Genomic DNA, 22,390 nt, shown 5'->3' on the forward strand with positions numbered 1-22,390 from the left:
CCGTGGTGAGGAGTAGAGTAGGAAGTGTGGGAAGTGCCTCCCATTTTTGTTTCTTGTCTTTTGTTGCTGCGAGTGTTTCCTTTGTTTCTTTGGCATTATTGGTAAAACGGCGTTGCCAGCTCTTTAAGTTAATGTCGTTTGTAATAAACCTATATCATTTGTAATAAAACCATATTAATACAGAACAACTCTGTCTGTTTTCCTTTTCATTCTGTTTCTGGACTCATTTGTTACTGGTCCCCTCACTCGCATGCCTAGACCCCTTCGGGGGGAACGTAACAGTAGTTTATAAAATGCAACCTACAAACTGTGGAAAACGGCTAGTTAGCTTAGCAGTAGAATAGGTGCAAAGTAAGGGTCAACAGCAACTCACTCAGACTATGTGAAGTCTCTTTATATTGCAAGTGTATATAATATTTTAATAGCTGACATTGTTAATGTTAGAAACTGGAAAAGAGGGAAGGTGTTCACTTACTACTGTGAGGTACGCATTAAATAAACATATAGAGAAGAGCCTTAGCTCATGAACCCCTTGCAAGCTTTCAAAGAAGACATTTTTTTTATCACTTTCATATGTTTCCTGTGTCTCATAAATCATTCACATCAAAGTACAATTTGAAAAATGCTCCACAGGATTCATTTTATGTACCAAAAATAGTTAGACATTTTTTTAATCATGATTTCACCCCAGCTGTGTGCTAAATGACTCCCTTTTCTCTTTCTGATAATTTAAGCTTCTCTGCAATCATTCTTACATGTTTCGTGACTTTTTATGAAAATCTTTTTCTCAAAGTTAAAAACCTCAGAGCCAGGAGCTCACTCTGGAGTACAACACTGATAAACTGCAGGGATCCTGTTTGGAACATTAGCTTTTTTTAGTGTGTGACCTCACATATAAACAAGCTTCAAATGGTCATATTTCTGTCTGAATTCCAAAGCTAGAAGATGTATCATTTTCTCCATAAAAAGAAAAGAGAAGTTTCACGGTGAAATGCTACATCAATGAGACTCATTCAAGAAAGAGACAATTTGTAGACTACAATACTTCATATACAGCCTTTTATTGCACATGTGAGTTATAGATCACTATGGGTTAAACAATGTATGATACATAAAAATTTTCTTCTCTTTCATGAGTTCCATGAAGGCTATATGTTGCTTAGCATGGAATCCCAGATCAGTGATTGGTCTCAACGTGTGTCTTTCTTAAAGGTATTTCTCTCAGGGGTGCATTTCAATAACAGCAGCCAGAAGGCTGGATGATGCATTTTCAATAGAGTGGGAACAGACTCTACTGTTAAGTGTTTAGTGGACTTCTTGTCTGGCAGTGACTGAAGTTGGTTTATCGCGGCACTTGTCAGAACAGTGGTTAAAAAAGTGCAAAATACATTCACAAGCAACATTTGTTTTGGAGCCAATTAAAAACAACAACAACAACAAAGCAAAAAAGAAAAACCCCAACAAAAAGTATCAAATTTGCTCAGCTGATGAGCATGAGGCAGTGATGCATAAGAACTCAACTTACAGTGGATAGCTCTTCACATAATCCAATCATAATATGCTCATCTATGAACTCGCAGCCACTTCAGTTCAATAATGATCAGCACAATAAACCAAGTATAACACAAACAAATGGGTAGTAAAAGGATGAGAAACAAGATGATTTTTGCATATTTGTTATTTGACAAGCTGATATATGCATAGGTTTCAGGCAAGTATTTCTCTCAGAAAATATCAGAGTGAACCACGTGTGGTCGGAGAGGACATGTAAAATTTCCATTTTCTGATACAAGAAAAAATTCTTACTTTAGAAAATGAGTAAGTTCTTCAGATGATGCAGCTCAGATGGAGTTTAGCATTAGGACTGCATTATTATTCTGCTGTATAAATCTCAAATCTGTGTGTCACAGGTGAAGACAGCACAAAGCAGCAATATTTAGAATCAGATCCTGACCAGTCTGCTGTTATTAAACTTAGAATTTTGTAAGTGGACGCTTTTTTCTGTGCGTGCTATGTGAAGTTTTTTATTAAAGTCAAAGGAAAGAATTTGACACAGCCAGCTGTTTGCAACAAGCTAGACTAGACACTAAAATAACAAGTATTGAGGAGCTCAGATATGGAGGATTGCATCTAAACATGAAGTGCAAAGTGCAAATGACTTTATGTATTTTTTTGGTAACAATGGTAACAACCTGATAACAACCTTCATTTAATTTACATTTTCCTGCAAATGTAAATATAAAAGGCCAGTAGAAAAATCGCTAAATTGACAAAATCTTCTCTTTTATCTTGACAGAAAAGAGCCGTGTTAGCACAAACTGTTAAAGAAAATCAACACCCAAGAATTATTTCTTTATAGTCCTCATGCTTAGTGTAGTTCAAAAGCAAAAGCAGAGGCCGAGCGCTTGATGTGTCTGCCAGGAAACTGTGGTTTGCTTCCTGTTTGGAAGCTTTGACTTTTTGAACTTTGTTTTGCTTGGTTTTCACTTGCTGATTTGTTTGATTTGAACTCACTTTTTTCACTTCAGACACTAAAAGCTACTTAGATTTAGTAAAAGATTGTGGTTTGAGCTCACAGCATTAAGTCAACACATTGAAATATGGCATTTGCCTAGTGTATCTGACAGATGTAACAGATCTGCGTGACTATTACCTAAACCTGGTCCACAGCCACTCGTGTGAAAAGACGCCCTGTGTGTAATTTGGAGAAAATGACAGATTTAATGTCCTTGCAATGAGAATGGGCTGGATAAACAATTTACTATGTAGCACATGCTGACATAGCAGTCCTGATTCAGTGCTTTTCTACTAATACCATAAAGTGTGTTAACAGATTTAAATGCCATGAGCCCGTTTCTATTACAGCTAACCTAAAGCAAAGTGTTGAAGATTTCCATAAATCTTTTAATAGTAATAAAAAAAGTCTATGGTCCTTTGTTTACCTCATTTCAAGCTATAGCTTCCATTGTATGTGGTACTGAATGCATATTCTAGGAACCGTGTAGTTTTGTGATTGAGCATTAGTATCTCAATTTTTCAAAGGTGAAAAATTATCTCACCCTGCAAGGCTGCATCATTTATTGTCAATTTAGCACTTTGTTGTAGCGTGAATAAGTAATGGTGAAGAACAACTAGCCCCTATGCATGTGTCAGTTAGGCGTACATTGACAATATACGGATGTAGCCTTGCTGTTGATCCTTGAGTAATGACCTCACATCTATGGATTCCAGGGTGGTCCTTTCATAGCCTGTTAGACACTTACACACACAAAACACACACTGAGTCTCTCACTCCGCACAGCCAGACTTTATCACACATTACTAACAAGCATGAAGAGTGTGTCGACACACACTTGGGCACAGTGAGCATTTTGTTCTCTTCTACACACTTCCCAAACGTTCCTCTCTTGCTCTCAAACACATTTAAATTCTTGAAAAATAAGTCACTGCACTGTTCTTTGTGTTGTTCAGGAACAAAAAACGAAATTCCCCTCATTCTATGTCCTTTTTCTTACACAGTCTTGTACAATATTCAGCTATCAACTGTTGTATGCAGATACATACACAATGACAGGATCTCCTTCCACAGGCTCCGAAGGTCTGATGAAAGTGAGAGGTCACTGACACTTCCTCCACTTTCTTTTGATAATGACTTGTCTCAGGCATCTAATGCCCTGTTGATTGCTCCCTCCAGACATTTAATGGCCATAAACTGCAGACGACGACATGGGCATCTGCTGTTGTCATTGTAAATGGAGACTCGATCCCTGTGACTTTCTTTTAAATTAGTGTTGCTGCTGTCATTTAGTTGTTCCTCATAATGCCTCTTCTTATTGCTGACTGACTGCCTTACATGAGCAATGATTAAAATCTTAATAATTAGATGCAGGAATGATACTGTCACTTCTTTAAGAAAAAAACCCAAAAAACTTCCACAGACACCAAAAGGAAATAACACACCCATTACAAACAGGAAAGGGGGGAGTATTGCAAATTTAGCAGTTTGCTTCAAAAACAGATGTGTTCTTTATTTTCACATGTCCTAATAACACTCTTTTGCAATGAGGCCATACAGCTTTCTATTTAACCCTCTGGGGTCCAGGGTAAAATTAGCTGTTTTTGACTACTTTTGATTTGACCTCTACATTTCACCTTTTAAAACTGTTTATCTTGCCTTGTTTGGTATCATTCTTTTCAGCACAACCTCACATATCTGAATTTGGAGTTATGGTTTCATTTTGACATAATGTATTAGCACAATTGATCTGAATTCAGACAAAAAACTTAAAATCAGAGTAGAAAAAAGTTATATTTCTTACTGTAAGAACCAAAAATATGTTTAACGAATCATTTTCAAAACTTGAAATGCAAATACAAATTGTACATTTTTTAAAATTGGTCATGTGATTTTGATGCCCTGGCGCATCCGTGGACCCCAGAGGGTTAAATGAATCCTGGTTTTAAAAAACTCAAACAATGCAGTTTCCTTACAGGGCTGGACACTGCACATTACTACACTGAAAATGATTTGCTCGCTGGCCTCAGTATACTATAAACCTCTGCAAGTCATCTTCTGTTGTCAGTCCTTTTAAAATGTTAGTCCTTGAATGATTTCCTTATATTATTTATTTTAAAATTTTTATATTTTAATTTTTGTATGGAAGAACTATGCAGGTTAATTAAAAAACCCTCTTTATTAACAATAATATATTTATTTAAAGAGTGCTTTCCATCATAGTCCTTTAGAAAGCACAGACCAGAGCTAACAGAGCTAACTACAACTTAATCTAAGCTGGCAGCAGTGAATGTAAAGAGTAGTAAAACTGGAAAACTTGTAATCTATACTGTCATTGTTGTGTATTTGGAACTCCCTAAATAAGCCATATGTAGTGCACTGACCAGGCTCTGTCCATGACTGCGCTGCAGCAAACAAGCACTGCACTATAGTAATCATGAATGAATGGCTCTACCTTGCTAAGGGGCAAAACAAATCCTGTTTTTTCTGGCTTTTTCGACTTTCAAGAAGAATGTTATGCAGATATAAAGTCTGCTCTTGCATAAATAGGAAGCCAATTAAGAGAGGCAAAGCGCAGAAGTATAATGATCATATTTAGATGAACCAGTAAGAATGCAAGCTGCTGCATTCTAAACCACGTTCAGACCTCTAACATACCTCTTCTTTGGGTATCCTAATAGTAAAGCAATACAATAATCCAAACTAGATGCACAAAGGCATAAAATAGAACCTCATCATATTTGAACAACAAAATATGTCTGATTTTAGCAAAACTTCTCAGGTGAAAGAAAGCCATTTGAATGAATAAAAAGGGTTTTCTTAAACAATAAATAAATAAAAATAAATAAATGCTTTCTGTCCATCCATGTTTTAGTTCAGTAATACTTAAATTTTAAAACCATCTTTTCACCAAAATTAACAGGCATATCAATTTCCTCCAGAAATTGGTGTAAATAATTGTAGATCATCAGCATAACAATGGAAGACAATCTCAAAGGACCTAGTGAGTTTACATATTGGTGGTTAATGTAGTGAAAACAGCTGTGAACCAAGGTCCAAGGGTTCCATAATTAATCAGTTGCCAAAGAGTTTCATAAGTCTCTCCACGAGTGTATTAAATGAGCTGTATTAACACAGGGAATGATCGTTGCTTACACATAGACAAAACCATTAAAAAAAGCAAAACAAAACATTGGTAAATAAGCATGTCTGAAAAAGGAGGCCCTACTTTCCAACGCTGTCTGGTTAGTGTTTGGAAATTAAGAAGCAGATACATCCCGTAGGCCTGGAACAGTCCAGTACTAGCTATAATCCAATACTGCTAATACAATGTACCACTGCTATTTTAGTAAACAAAATAACATTTTACTGGTGCTTCAGGCAAATATGGCTGCAGCTGGAGTTCTTTATTGGTCTTTAAGAAAATAAAGATAAATAAATAAAATGAAATCTAAATATCCAGAAAAGTATTTTCTTTAACTGGTTTCAACTTTAAGCAAACAGCTTTAAGTTGCCATTGGTGCACTGCAACGTCTAATACACACCTAAGCAATGTACGTATATCACACACTGCTCATTTTGCTGCCGTCATTCTGCTGTTTATACCAAACTTATACTTTAACGCATGAGTCACTATGGAACAATTGCACAGTCTTGAGAAAATTATTGGTTAGACCTGCAGGTTTTCGCTCTCCATTATATAACATTCAGAAAAGCAAATTACCAAGTTGAGTTGCAGAATTTGAACAAATAGCTTTGGCAAGCTTAAGTTTTCAATGCTTTCAACATTGCTTCATTTCCCAGGATGATTTTTGATTGTTCATGTGACTATTTTAGAGGTGAAGGTTGTAATAATTTTTTTTCTCCCAAAATTGCAAGTTAGCTAAGGAGGGGGGGGGGGGGGGGGGGGGCTTCATGTTTGCACTTTCATGAAGGGTTTCAAATAATTTGGATGATTACAGAAGAAGATGAAGAAAGGAAAATTTAAAAGAAAGACAAAAAAGAAAACACCGGCCTTTGACCCAAAACTTCCAATACTTGTTATTTCAGTCATTGTCCCCTCATTTTTCACCAGTCCTCCTTGTGTCTGTATCTCTAGGACACACACACAAACAGACTACTCATGCCCTGAGGTCCTGTTTCCGGTCTTAGGTGCATGAGAGACACTAGCCAGCATCCGTGTGGGACTTGAGCTTTATTACAAACACATATACTCATGTGAGTAGTGATTGTGTGTGTGTGTGTGTGTGTGTGTGTGTGTGTGTGTGTGTGTGTGTGTGTGTGTGTGTGTGTGTGTGTGTGGGAGAGAGAGAGAAAGAGAGAGAGATGATGCTGTTGTTTCTACTTATTTTCTCAGTAAATGGTAAAATGGTAAATGGCCTGTATTTGTATAGTGCTATACTTAGTCCCTAAGGACCCAAAGCGCTTTACACTACATTCAGTCATCCACCCATTCACACACACATTCACTCAGTCTCCTCCTCATGCATCTTTTAAGCATAAATACTAGTTAACCTCAACCAGATGAAAAAAAAAGGCAAGCCTGCAGGCACAAAAAACGCAGCACCTTTGTGTAATATTTCTGTAAACTCGTAAACTTCTGTGACTTGTAGGCAACACAAGCTTCATTTTACACATGGTTGTATATTGGACAGTGTATGTTTTCTATGAGATAATAGTGACTGCTATAGATGACAACTAACATGGAGCATGCTTATGATATAGATTAATATACTAGATTGCTTCACATCAAAATTGTAATGAATAGGCCCAGATTCTCACATTTAAAGCACACAAAGGCGTTTTGATCACACTGCATCTACTGTTTTGTAACAATTTCTAGCAAAACCTCTGTAAGTATCAGCCTGTCAAGATAAAATCTGAGAAAAGGATTCACGTTTCACTCACACAGCACTGCAATCAGATAATCAGATAAGCTGAAATACTCACATATGCTTTTGAACATTCAGTGGAAGTGTTTCTTTGTTTAGTTTAATGCTCCTTCTGTGATGATTTAACATCACAGGTGTGATTTACACGAGGTGATCAAGTAAAGGAAACAATAAAAAAGTTAAACAGCACTGACTTCATAATGCAGATTTTAATTTGAGGTGGTGCATGTTGTCTCAGTTCCATGGATCTGAAAAATAAACCTCCCTTTTGAAATTAAATCTATGGTATTCAAATATACATCAAAAGACTGTGTTCTATGAAAATTTTATGTATTCCATGTCTTTTCTCATTTTAGTAAACACCACTACAACCATGGATGAGGAACAATGCTACTATAATGAGAGCATCACCTTTTTCTACAACCGCAGCGACAAGCCTCTTGCTAACGACTGGGACACCTACAGCCGGTTGGTGATGGGCCTTGGCATCACTGTGTGCATTTTCATCATGCTCGCCAACCTTCTGGTAATGATCGCCATCTACGTCAACAGGAGATTCCACTTCCCCATTTACTACCTGATGGCCAACCTGGCAGCTGCTGACTTCTTTGCTGGATTGGCGTACTTCTACTTGATGTTCAACACGGGACCAAACACAAAGCGTCTGACTGTTTCGACATGGCTGCTGCGTCAGGGCTTGATTGACACCAGCCTTACTGCATCTGTAGCCAACCTGCTTGCCATCGCCATTGAACGCCACATCACCGTGTTCCGCATGCAGTTACACACACGCATGAGCAACCGGCGCGTGGTGGTTGTGATTGTCATTATCTGGACTATGTCCATAGTCATGGGGGCGATACCCAGCGTAGGTTGGAACTGTATCTGTAGCATTAAGTCTTGCTCCAACATGGCACCTCTCTACAGCAACTCTTACTTGGTCTTCTGGGCAGTGTTTAATCTTGTGACTTTTGTTGTCATGGTGACACTATATGCCCACATCTTTGTGTATGTGAGGCAGAGAACCATGAGGATGTCACGGCACAGCTCTGGACCACGACGCAACCGAGATACCATGATGTCTCTTCTGAAGACTGTGGTCATTGTGTTGGGTAAGAGCATTCACTTTCAGTCTACGTACTGTAGCTGTTGATCTCTTGATAGTCACTAACCTAGACTTTCTAGCAGGATGCCACTGCCTATATATGTATTTGTCTTTGTAGCAATGACCCAACATTTGAAGTCGCCAGCAGCAGCAAAACGATGCATGTGTTAATTAGTTTAACTATGAGGCTGTTACATTCAACACTGAATCCAAGCACAATGTCCTCCTAGCACTACTGCAGACCTCATATATAGTAAATCATATTGGTCAGTGGTGCTCCCCATGATCATTATTAAAAGGCTCAGGTTTTTAGTTATGAAGTCACCTTTAAACTTATGATTGCAAATAGCCAAATGAGTATGAAAATAATTAAATATATGCAAGCAAAAATATATAAACATAGTGGTTTGAATAATGTGGTTTTGTTGATTTAAAGTATAGTAAATTATGTCTCTTTTAGAAGATGCATATATCAAGTACCAAGGCCCATGTCCATGCAAGTGCCTTTAAGGCTTTACGCTTCACAATAATTGTGCACAAAACAAAAGAACTTTTCTGGTAGTCTGTAAACAACAGCATCTGTACTACCAACAGAATATGAGGAATTTAGATTAATCCCACATCCCATCTTTTATAGTTCTGAAGAAATTTTCTAGTGCTAGCATGTCCTGTTTTCTTGGTAAGAATTGTGAAATACCCTCAATTACTCTCCAGCTGTACTTTCATTTTCACCTATAAAGAACACTAACGGATGTCTGAGGTATATAGGCTGTGCATAAAAAAAAACAGATTACAGTTCTCACAGATACAGCTGGCCTCAGTCCAGCTTTCCAAACTAAAACTAAAAACACAGTTGCAATGAACAGCAGCAGTTTTTGGTTTTTTTTACTGTAGTGCTGCAGTGTGGTCAACTTTTTTGGTGTCTGTTTATACACTGCAGATGTAACTCTGCCTGTTTAACCTATCACCCAAGCTGCGTGTGAAGTCTTGACAGTTTTATGTGTGAGCATTAAGCAGAGATATGTTTCACACTTTGCAGGACTCTGTAATAATCAGACTCTACTCCTTCTTCTTCTTCTTTTTTCATTTAAAAGTAGAACAAATTAGCAGACCAGCTCAGTTATGTTTATAGTATGTTAAAAATTGTGGGGGAAAAGGCTTCTTAGTGCCTGGAAGCAGGATGTGTTGCATCCTAGACAAAACATACCACAGGATTGCAAGTGATCTCTCTCCTATGTGCTCTGCTATCTCATCCTGTTGTTGTCTTTACTCCAAACTTAACTCAAAGTAGTGGACAGGAGACTATGATCTGGAGCCTATAGTGGGATAAAGAGGCAGAGAATGAACATCTGCTGTGTAGAGATGTTTTGTTTATTTCTTTACTTCTTTGGTAACGTATGAGGTAAACAGTTCTGAAATTAATCTGCTAGCTTTGGTGTATGTTTCCTCATGGCCATGGGGTGGAAGCTATATACCATGGTATGAATTCAATCTAACTGTCATAGTTTTCTTTGCAGATAATGTGATTTTTCTAGGAGGAAGTAGGACTAAAAAAAAAAAAAGTCAAAACAAAAAAAAAACCTTAATCTGCTTTGTCTGATTCTTCCATTGCTATAAATTATATTACATGCGTAAGCACATTTTTGCAGTAAAATATCAGTAATGAATATACAACAAAAAAAACAACAACTTTTTTTTAACAATAGAAACCAGCATTATTGCTGTCTTTATCTATTGTCTAATGGATAAATAAAAATGTCAATTCTCTGGTGTCGTTACAACTATCCTACAGCTCCTTTTTTCTATTCAGGAATACAGGAAAAAATGAAAAGCTAAGTGGATGTAAGAACATTCGAATAACTGACTTCATATGAACTTTAATGATGTTAATGCAAGGTTGCATAGCTATTTGCAAAAGACTCACTCTATAAATCTAGGTAGAAAACAGGTTTTATAATCACATAACAATAGTAAGCATTAGGATTCAGGAATTAACATTAAGAAACAAAGTTACAGTCATTTAGCTTCATGTATTTCGGACTAGAGATGACTGTTCTTTACCAAAAATAGAAAAATAGCTTTATGTTTTTACAGTTTCTTTTCAGTTTAATCAGTAAATCATTAGCATCAATTTGAAATATTGTTTTAAAATTTTAGAACAAGCCACATTTATTCTTCTCCACTCAAGCCGACATGTTACTGAGAAAGTAAGTCTTTTGAGTGAGGGTGTGATCTGTTTTGGTTTAGTCTAAATGACGTCATTTTGAAGCACTATCAAGAACGCTCAATTCCATGCCCCAAACCAAGTCTCTCCCTTGTATTGCTTGCCTGTTTCATTGTACATGCACTGAAAACCTTTGGACTTCTCTTACTTTTCATTAAACAAAAAAACAAATAGAAACAAATTTGTTTTTTAGCTTCCGCTGATACAGATATCAGTATGTGCCAAAAAAAATGACTATAAAGGATTTTTCCATCTCCAGGAAAGAACATGTAAAATTCCAGTTGTTTTTAGTCGCAGCAACCAATTTTTAAAGCCCAATTCTTCAAAATTTAGTACCACACAAAAATCTCAAATCAGGAATATGTTTAGGCTGAGCAAGAAGTGAAGCTCGGGAGCAATCCTAACAAATACCAGCTGACATCATCTAGCGCAGCCAATATACTTCCATGCATCCAAATGGGAATCTACCATAAGGGAAAACTCTCTAAGCTATTTCAGTGTGTGTGTGTGTGTCAGTTGTTGGCAAATGCTGGAGTGTTCTGTGAATGATTTGATTATCTTAAAGCTTATGGTGTTGTATGAGGTCACATCGTCAGACAGCATGGAGTGCCAAGCAATACCATGCCCAAACAAATGCAGATGCCATATCACAGACTGGTACTTGTCTCCAAATTACAGTGTATAAGCAGTCAGTATTTACCCCGAAGACTTATTTCAGTATCTAGATTTCAAAGGAAGGACAGAAATGAATGATTGCACACTAACAAATGTGCCCTACTCATACACAGACGTTTCTGTAATTTTCTGCTATAATGCTGGTGTATTTTCTGGCTGAGCAGAACCAATCTGTAAAAACCGCAAGCCAAACGCTCCAATCTACTGTCAGCATGGAAACACAACTGGCATGCATCTCAAAGTGTCACCTGTTTTCTGTGTGTTTGAGTTTGTGTGCATCTGTGTACGTCACTTAATGCAAGAAATAATTGTAGACAATACAGTCTTTGTAATTGCTCCCTATGGCAGGATCTACGCCTTACAAATGTGATTTCAGCAGCATGGGTTGTTACTTTCAGGCAAACTTTAAACACTGCTTAACCCTTTTACATTTGAGGCCCTTTAAATTTGTATAATATTTGATAAGGCATTTTCTTTTTCAGTGCATTCCTCAAAAGTGAATTGTAGATTTTATTTGGACTTTTTCTGGGAAAAAAGTCACACTGAGTATGTAGAAGTCTCAGAAACTCACAAAAACGCATACCGTATATCCAATATGACACACTTGACTTAGAGTTAAACAGTTAAATATACAAGGTGTTATAAATTGCTTTTAGATTGTATTCAAAATAATATAGTTTCCTTATTCTTTCAAATTAATTTTTATTTATTTCCTTTTTTGTTAAAACATATACATCTTAAACACAAAACCTGCTGCTCATTTCAAACCGGTACCTTCGTTTCATTCCCGCCTTGATGTCTGTTGTCTTCTGTATGTGTTTCTATAATACAAGTTACAATATGTCTCCAAAAAACATCTGATCCCACAAAATTTGAAAAAGATTTTCATGCTGCATTTGTTAGAGTGTCTGCATCTTCAGTTACAAGGTTAAAGGGTACATCAGTTGTTTTAGAACTAAATGACGAGAGGCTAACCATCTTCACAAACCAAACTAAGTCCAGTTGCCTTCTTATCAAGCAGCTGAGAGAACCTAAGTAGACCTTTTGATGTTGATGTTTGATTTTCTTTTTTATTCCAAGTTTATTAAAAAATAACAGATTTTAAAAAGTCTCAGTGCATAGATGAGTCACTGCTGCCAAGCACCCATCTCTGCAGATAAACAGATAGGCTATTTTTGTGTAGGTCAAGCAGGAAAGAAATGCCATTATTTCAAGGAACTCACTGTGTTTCCGGTCAAAAGCTGGTTTCTCTAACCATTAGCTCACTGTGAAACCACTACAAGACTCCATCACTGTGTACACCACAAGCATCTTTGTGGACTCTGTGCTGTGGACTCTCAGCTATTGAATGTGAACTTTAATCTAATCTTCTGTGTGGAAGCACTGATGTGGGTAAGAGGGGAATGGGAAAAGAAATCCTTCTGTGGACAAACGGGAAACTAATGGGCCCTTTTAGAAATATATATAGGGATCATGGTCATGACCACAGATAATGATTGGGTTAGAGAGACAGTTGAGACAGAATGTGAGATACAAGTAAAAGATGAAGCAGGGGATGGCTGACAAGAATACAGGTTGCAGAAAGGAAAACATGACCACGATCAGAAAGAGACGTGCAATGAAAACAAATCCCAAAAAACCAAGATAGAAAGGAAGGATAAACTCAAGATTTTAAAATTCATAAAGGGATTTTTGAAAAACAATAGATTTTAAAAAGAAAAAGAAACTGAGGAGAGCAATAAAAAATGATACAAATAGATTAATGGTAGGAAAATGAGTGAGACTCCCAGAAGATGAAAACAATAATTCAATTTGGGGTGTTTTTAAGAGCCACAGAGAATTCACATTAGTGGAAACCTAAGCTGGCATAATGAGCCTTCCAAAATAATTGAGTAATGTAAATGTAAGACAGAAGAATAGGAAGCTGTTTCTTGAATGTAATATTTTAATGGGTGTTGAATATTGGATAACTAGCATAGACATAAAATTGTAATGCAAACATGCAAGTGTAATGTTTGCACAAAAACTTTTGTTTTCTAGTGTTAGCTTAGTCTTCCTACATTGGGAGTACTTATGAGTTTAGCTTTTGAACAAAAAAAAAGAAAAGAAAAGTAGCAGGGGCGTCGTTAGCGGTAGAGTTTGTTTTAAGTATGCGTGTTTCAGGCTTACTGTAAAAAAATATCAGCCCATAAGTGCTCACTTGAAAAGTAAACACATTTAACATCTAACAATGTAGCCATCTTCTTTTCTAATTTAGTCATTATGACCATTGTAAAGAAATCGAAGTAACTGAAAAATCAACCAACACTTTACTCACTTTCACCTAGCCAGCCTAACAGTTGTCTGATTGGCTAATGTAGTCGTATTAGTCTCGCCAGTCTTTCCCAAATAAGCATAATTATTAGGCAAGTTGTATTTTTGAGGAATAATTTTATTATTGAACAACAACCATGTTCTCAATGAACCCAAAAAACTCATTAATATCAAAGCTGAATGTTTTTGGAAGTAGTTTTTAGTTTGTTTTTAGTTTTAGCTATTTTAGGGGGATATCTGTGTGTGCAGGTGACTATTACTGTGCATAATTATTAGGCAACTTAACAAAAAACAAATATATACCCATTTCAATTATTTTTTTTTACCAGTGAAACCAATATAACATCTCCACATTCACAAATATACATTTCTGACATTCAAAAACAAAAGAAAAACAAATCAGCGACCAATATAGCCACCTTTCTTTGCAAGGACACTCAAAAGCCTGCCATCCATGGATTCTGTCAGTGTTTTGATCTGTTCACCATCAACATTGCGAGCAGCAGCAACCACAGCCTCCCAGACACTGTTCAGAGAGGTGTACTGTTTTCCCTCCTTGTAAATCTCACATTTGATGATGGACCACAGGTTCTCAATGGGGTCCAGATCAGGTGAACAAGGAGGCCATGTCATTAGTTTTTCTTCTTTTATACCCTTTCTTGCCAGCCACGCTGTGGAGTACTTGGACGCGTGTGATGGAGCATTGTCCTGCATGAAAATCATGTTTTTCTTGAAGGATGCAGACTTCTTCCTGTACCACTGCTTGAAGAAGGTGTCTTCCAGAAACTGGCAGTAGGACTGGGAGTTGAGCTTGACTCCATCCTCAACCCGAAAAGGCCCCACAAGCTCCTCTTTGATGATACCAGCCCAAACCAGTACTCCACCTCCACCTTGCTGGCGTCTGAGTCGGACTGGAGCTCTCTGCCCTTTACCAATCCAGCCACGGGCCCATCCATCTGGCCCATCAAGACTCACTCTCATTTCATCAGTCCATAAAACCTTAGAAAAATCAGTCTTGAGATATTTCTTGGCCCAGTCTTGACGTTTCAGCTTGTGTGTCTTGTTCAAGGATGGAATAAAGTTTTGTGATATTTTCAACATTGTCAAAATATTTAACCCATCTGTCTTTGTGCCATGTATAATTAAGTAAGTGAGTGTTTGCATGTGTTTGTGTCTGCACATGTGAGTGTTTATCTACCCTCAGTTCTGCATGTGTGTTTTGCGTGCATGTGTCTTTGTGGGAGTGCAGGGTTCACTGCCATAATCTGGCCTCTATTATTTCCTTATTTTTGTTCCCATAGACCAAAGATACTTAATTAGAATTTAAGGAGGTCTGGATAGAGAAAGTTTCCTCAAACAATAGTCCACAATATGCTAAAGTTCCTTATAGATTATAATTCAATGCAGTATATTACAAATAGCCTAACACTTGTCTGTAAACAGGCAACAACTGGCTGTGAAGCAAAAGAAAGAAATTACAATTCACCATTGTTGAATTAGTGTTTCCTATTTATTTTCAATGAACTGGACGGTACTTTCATAATAAAATGTTCTTTTTGCAAGTAAAGCAAGCAAGGTTTACATTCAAAATTTAAAAATAGCTTTTCAAGAAGTTGTCTTTAAATAAAGGGCTTATTTAAAGAAAAAAAACATGAAAAAGTGTAGTTTGAGTTTCCCCTTTTCTTCTATCTATCAGGATTAAAATAACCCTACCATAAATACGACAAAGGTTGCACAGAGTAAAATAGAAATGGTGTGATAAATATGTAGTATAGGTATGGGTGCATAAAGAAATGCATCTGTGGTCCACCTATTCGTTACCTAGGCCATAGACCCATGTTCTTTTTCTAATAAAAGATTATTTCTGTAAGGAAAAAAACAGAGGATAAAAGTTGTGGAAAATAATGGAAAAGTAAAAAACATGTACCATACTTACCATTCATGCCATTACATTGCCATGTGAGCATTAAGAAAAGTCTTAAGATAAGAAAGAGAGCATGGTGGTGGTTAAAAAACTGTTGCTGTATCTTACACTTGGATAAAGCAATACATATTAATATTAGCAGTTCATACTATAGGATAGGATAGTCCTAAGTAAACATTTATACAAATGCATCATGCAAAATTTCTTTTAAGTAACTAAATGATAATCTGAGAAACTGCATAGTTAGAGAGTGTACAGGAACAACCTCTCATACATAACTCTGTACTTTATTAGGCTCACCTAGGACGTACGAGGGTGGATTCCCTTTTCCCCTTAGTACCGAATTAATTGGTGGCATAGATTCAACAAGACGACTGAAGCATTCCTCAGAGATTTTGTTCTACATTCATGTGACAGCATCACACAGTTGCTGCTTATTTGTCAGCTTCACATCCATGAAGCATATCTCCCATTCCACCACATCCAAATGGTGCTCCTTTGGATTGGGGTCTGGTGATAGTGGAGCCCATTCGAACTGTCATGTTCAGGAAACCAGTGTGAGATAGTGAGAGATTGGTGACATGGTGTGTTATCTTGCTGGAAGCAGAAATCAGGAGATTTGGATATTGTGGTCACAAATGCATAGATAAGGTCAGCAAGAATACTGAGGTAGGCTGTGGTGCTTAGATAATGTCCATTTGGTCCTACTGGGTCCAAAATGTGCCAAGAAAACAGTCTCCACATTATAATATCACCAGCATCAGCCTGAAGTGTTGATATTACGCATAGATGGATGTTGTTTACTCCACATTCTGACCTCACTGTCTAAATGCCTTCAGAAATTGATACTATTAAATTCGGTTCTTTCGGATTCTTTATGGCCAAAAGGACAAGGCTCAAAGTAGTCTTTTTACTTTAAAAATGATCTTTAATTAACATATCCTGGATATGGAGACCTTTGCACACAACACACACCCCAAGGTCTGAAGCACAAACGGAAGCCTAGGTATTTATATACTTGCTCTCTAGTGTGCATCGAACAGCCTAATTGGTTTCACTTTCACTTGATTCTAGCTGCAAAAGCATGCAATTTCCTGTCAGGACTTTTGGCACAGAGTGTACTCAGAGTTAGGCCTTTCTTATATAAAGCAATGTAATCAGCATATAAACATTTGAGATGATAAATTTAAACCTCAACAATACTCATTGGACCAGGCAACGTTCTTCCAATCCTTTGGCGTCCAACTTTGGTGAATGTGTGTGAATTGTAGCATCAGTTTCCTCGTCTTAGTTGACAGGCTTCTAAGTTCGCCATGTTTTGCATCCTGAGGTGCTCTTCTGTATACCTGGGTTCTAATTAGAGATGGCACGATACCACTTTTTTATGTCCGATACCGATATCATAAATTTGGATATCTGCCGATACCGATATGAATCCGATATAGTGTTTTTTTTGGTTTTTTTTGCCTGTCCCGTTTGGCTCTTTTGCCATCAGAATTGTTGTCTAAAGGCAAAGAAAGATGCCCAACGGATTTACTTTACCAAATTGACCATCCCAGCCTTGCCGTAATGGTCCATTTGATTCACCTTTTATTGTTTATTTTATTTTCACTTACTGAATATGGGACAGACTTGACTGGGGGAAAGAAAGAGGGAAAGAGAAACAGCTGAGAAGAGGGACGGGGGAGAAGGGCAAAAACCAAAAACCAACAGAATGAGCAGAAAAAAAAAAGAAGAAAAAAAGAAAAAAAAATGCATATATCAATCACCTGGGTCACCTGCTGAGAAAGAAAAAAGAAAACAAGCAGAAGAGAATATATAGTGATATAGTGTTTTTTAATCAACAAAACTGTTTTTTTTTTAAATATCTTGCTGCATTTTGCAAGTTCATACTCAAGTGTAAAACAACAACTACACTAAAGCTATTCTGTTATACCTGTATGCAAAAAAAAAAAAAAATATTTCATAGTTCAGCAATACTGATCAATCTAATAAACTTAAACCTACACCATCCTCCCTATTCTGGTATTTTAAAGAGTACTTAGCGTAAATATTAAGCAACCTAACTAATAGGGTTCCAACTCCCAGCAACAACAAAAATAAATAAATAAAAAATAGGGAACCACCCCTCACGCTCCACCTCATGATGCTTAATCGACGTAATCAACCTTAATTTGATGCAGTATGAAAAAAAAAAATGCACAGAAATCAATTATTTTTCAAGAAATATTAAATAGATTCAACATCTTTCTTCAACAAAATTGCAGACTGCACAGATGGTACCTTCCCAAAGGAAAAAGTACTATAGCTTACTAGGGTATATATATTAGACTTAATAGTCACTATATACAGTAATTGACTTCTATTCATTTTACATCAAATTAAAACTTTGGGTGTAAGATTCGGATAATTATTTATTAAAAGCTAGACATTTTAAATGAGAATAAGAAAGAAAAGTATGTCTTTGTGCCCCCTTTTCCCTGTTAATGCCCTATCGGCCCCCCTGGCTAAACTTTGCTAGATCCGCCCCTGCACGGTTACCAGCCTCAGCTACGGAGAAAAAGATCCTCGAGTAGAAAGTAATATTAAATAAATTCTAACAACAGCTTAACAAGCTTAAACGTGCTGCTGCTGTTTATCTGCTGGTTTCCTCTTTCTGGTGCAAAGTGGGCCAAAAACAAACCAGAGAGACGGACTGGACAGAAAACCCGATCAGCTGAGCATTAAGCAGTTTCATGATTGAAGTAGCAGCAAGAAGAGGCAGTCGCTCCATATATTGCTTGTTAAGCTTAACGCAGGAATGCTTTACAAACATTCAGAGATGGACTTACACACTTGCTTTACTTCTCTCGGGGATAACTTTGTCGGAGATGAAATGCCGGGTTGCTAGCGAAGCTCCAAATGCTATCCAGACCACCGACAGGTCCCGCATGCCACAGCCGCTCTATCACGTGATGCATACTGCTCCGACGTGCTAACGTTCTGAGGTGAGTTACGGCGTGTTGCAAGTTTTGTGAGGTGCTTTCGTGATATTTAATGGATCGGATTACATTTTTTATTTTTCTCCGATATCCGATCCAGTAATTTAGGTCAGTATCGGACCGATACCGATACGTAATATTGGATCGGTCCATCTCTAGTTCTAATATGTGATTATTTTGCTCAAAGCAGTCTGGCCATTCTCTTCTGACCTCTGCCATCAGTGAAATATTTTTGCCCAGAGAACTGACACTCCATGGGTATTTTCTCTTTTTCAGACCATTCCCTATAAATCCTGAAGATGGTTGTGTGGGAAAGTCCCAGTAGAGCAGCAGTTTCATAAATACTCAGACCAGGCCAGTATTTCAGAAACTGTATTTATGGGAGTGCAGGCCCATCTGGCAACAACCATGTCATGTTCAAATTCTCTTAAATCACCTTTCTTTCTCAGTTTGAAGTTTAGCTAGTTCTCATGTCTGTATGTCTAAATGCCTTAAGACATTTGATTGGCTAATTAGATATTTGTGTTGAGAGTCAGTTGAAGTAAAATTGCAGATCAGTCTTTATAAACCCCTTGAAGCAATACATTTTTAATATGTTGTTCATGAGCAATGACACAGTTAATCCATTGTGCGCTGCTGTTTCTAATAATTGCTTTGAGTTACGTAAATCTTGAGAATCATTCCACAAACTAAAAATGTCTCCCCTAAAGCTCTTTATCAGGTTTGACAGCAAAACGATTCCTTTAAAGGTTTATTTACTGCATTCTAGTGACACATGAGCCATTAACAAACTAATAGGAAAATGTGTCATTTATGAAACTGTTGCAATAGTAGTTTGTCATTGCAATAGCCACACACATCTTAACACATTTCTATGTACTTACTTATTTTTATAAGACAATGAGCGTGCCAAAGTAGTTTTCCTACGTTTCCATACACTTTCCAGGCCTGCTTCAGAGCTGTGTTTATTTACCTTCTTCCAGTGACTTTCCATTCTCCAGCCTCTTTTCCCTCCATGTGGCATTTTTAAGTAGTGACAGGGCAAAAAAAAAGAAAGAAGAAAAAAGAATCACATGTTGCTTCCATAAACAAAACTCTGGTTTACCCTCTGTAAACCTGGCATGGTAGTAACACTGTACACTGTGGCTATGGTAAACCAGCCATATTCTTTTGGGGTAAAGAGGAAATTCTGCAATAAATATAAGTAATGAAGGTAATTATATACTCTAGGATTCAGGAAGGAAATTAAAGAATTTGAGGGTTAACCTCGAAGGCCATAAAATCACAAAACGGCATTCCTTTCTCATTTTGAGTGGAAATAAAACAAATTTCCTTTACATATATGCACATATAGTGTTTTATTATATATTTTTCACTGGACGTGATCAGATTTTTTCATTTATTATTGTGATGGATTTTGCCCTACTACGACAATAACATATTGTGGATTGTGGTTAAGATAGATTGGATGCATAATAAATGTTTACATCAACACTGACACAGTAAGACAGTAAAAACAGAAAATACAGTCGCAGTCATAATGTTAGAGTCAAGGTTTTTTTTTTCTCTTGTTTTTCAGACTGGAAATTCTAAATGCTTCCTCTGAGCATTTTTTGTGCTGAGTCTGGTCCTGCTCCGAGTAAGATGTTTCACTGAGAGACAAATAGTTGAAATAGTTTCTCTGCTGGGCAATGAACTGCTTGAGAAATTTATCCAACTCTGGAGAGTCCGCTTGCATAGTTAGGAAGTGAGGTCAAGCTCCGCTGCAGCTGCCGCCTGCACAACACTAACAGATAACAGACCTTCCTGTCAATACTCTCTCGCTTTTGCTCTCGCTCTCTCTCTGTCAACTCTGCTCATTTCTCATCAAGACTCTTTGTTTTACCAAGTGGAAAGTCCTATAGTTGTCGTATAGTTAGGACAAATATTGTCTGATGACTGAATTCACAGCACTTGACATGCACGAGTAATGTCAGTGACCCATTCCACTGCGCTAACATATTTCATCTACTCGGGGAAGTGTCCACTTTAATGAACAAAGTGCATAGCTGATTTATTATTTATATTTAATATTTATCACAGTCATTCAAATCCCTTAAATCTAAGTTATTTTTCATCAATTTTTAATGAGGTTTTTGACCTTATTAACCTTTCTTTACTTACATTTGGTCATAAAGAGATATTGGTACTTTGTTTTCTTGACTAATGGTGGTGTGCTTCATAAGTGATGCTAATGTGGTTGTAGAGTGATTGTTATTTGTTTCAACAGATACACAAAAAACATTTGAGAAAAAGGACAGGAAGGCTATCAGTGAGGGTTACGTGTGCTCATTATAGAGAGGCACTAAAACAACGCCATAGTGCAGTGTCTACCACTGTTGCCTCACATTAAGGAGGTATCTGGTTCAAACATCCTAGTGAGCTGGGGCCTCATTTGCTTGTGAGGGAGTGTACTGTGTTAGAGGACTATTATACTTCGCGAATGGCACTGTACAACAAAAACAGTGTCATAGGGTTGCGCACCTCTCAGTTTTTGTAACCTTCCATGCTCAGCCACTGCTGCTGCCAGTTTGTAGAGGGAAACGAATGTGTGACTGCGCTGGTTTTTACCACCATTGTATTGATATCAGTATAGAAGCCCTGAGGGAGATGTTACGACAGTATAAAAAAAACAAAACAGGACTTTGTGACAAAAGCTTCTTCTGCTATACCAGCACTAATGATTAGGGTTTGCATAAGTGGCAACACCTATAACTCTTGGAAATAATGTAGTTGATATCGCCACATTAACAGCAGAAATAGATGTGTGATGACCTCAGTGGTGGTCTAAAAGCAATCAATGCGTCAAATTTAATGGGGTCCCTGGCCCTGTGATTGGAAAAGGAAATATCTATCTGATTCAAACACAGGATGTTGCATTGTTAGTGGATTGATAGTGTTTTGTTAGAATTATGAGAGGTGGTAGGATGAATTCTAATGTAGCACCAAAAGGACCCATTTCCAAGTTGCCTGTATTGACTCGTTATTATTCAAGTGTAAGTTAGCAAAAGCCCAAACCAAGTAATCAGTTCCCAAATGTTGCTCATGAGTCACGACCGTTACTTACATGAATCTTGCATACTTCGATCAAAAACTGCTATGTGCTACAATTTTAAAATCCTAAAACAAACACAAATTACTTTGTAAATTCATGGTGTCATCATATGATGAATCTTAGTGTCATCATCTGTGGAACTAAACACTCAGTTGACGTGACCCACTTCCAGAAAATGGAAGAAGTCAGCTTGATTCATGTGAAGAGACGAGTAAATAAAATAAATAGTATTGAATTGTTCAGTCTAAGGCAAAAAGGTTTCTTTCATACATATCACAAAATTACACGTTAGCTCCAAGTATGTAAGTATTATACTTATGACAATTTTAAAATAGAAACAGTTATGATGTGGATTACTTTTAAGGTTTATATTCCATTATGAGGTGGCTGTTACTCCGGAGTTAGTGGGTGGTTCAATCCCTAGCTCCCCCAACCTTTATGTCGAAGTACCCTTGGGCAAAATACTGAACCCCAAGTATCCACTGATGCATCAAAGTGTGAGTGTATGAATTTTAATGTAAAAGTGAAATAGAAAGAAAGGACTTATATGAATGTGTGTTAATGAATGAATGAGGCTTATATAAAAAAGAGTGCTTTGAATACTCTGAGTAGAAAAGCATTATTAAAATTAAGAACAGTACCAGTCCAGTTACCATTTATGTAGCGC

At 37.2% G+C, this 22,390-nt stretch overlaps 1 protein-coding gene across 1 annotated transcript in view; it reads left to right on the forward strand.

Moving 5' to 3' along the window:
- lpar1 (lysophosphatidic acid receptor 1) overlaps positions 1 to 22,390 on the forward strand; it is a 41,689-nt gene that overhangs the window by 15,189 nt on the left and 4,110 nt on the right. The window contains exon 2 of the mRNA XM_004538390.5: positions 7,764 to 8,519. Coding sequence (XP_004538447.1) covers positions 7,781 to 8,519 — 739 coding nt within the window. The 5' untranslated portion in view covers positions 7,764 to 7,780. The remainder of the gene's footprint in view (positions 1 to 7,763; positions 8,520 to 22,390) is intronic.

Source organism: Maylandia zebra, linkage group LG7 (assembly GCF_041146795.1).
Source record: "Maylandia zebra isolate NMK-2024a linkage group LG7, Mzebra_GT3a, whole genome shotgun sequence".
NCBI classification, from domain to species: domain Eukaryota; kingdom Metazoa; phylum Chordata; class Actinopteri; order Cichliformes; family Cichlidae; genus Maylandia; species Maylandia zebra.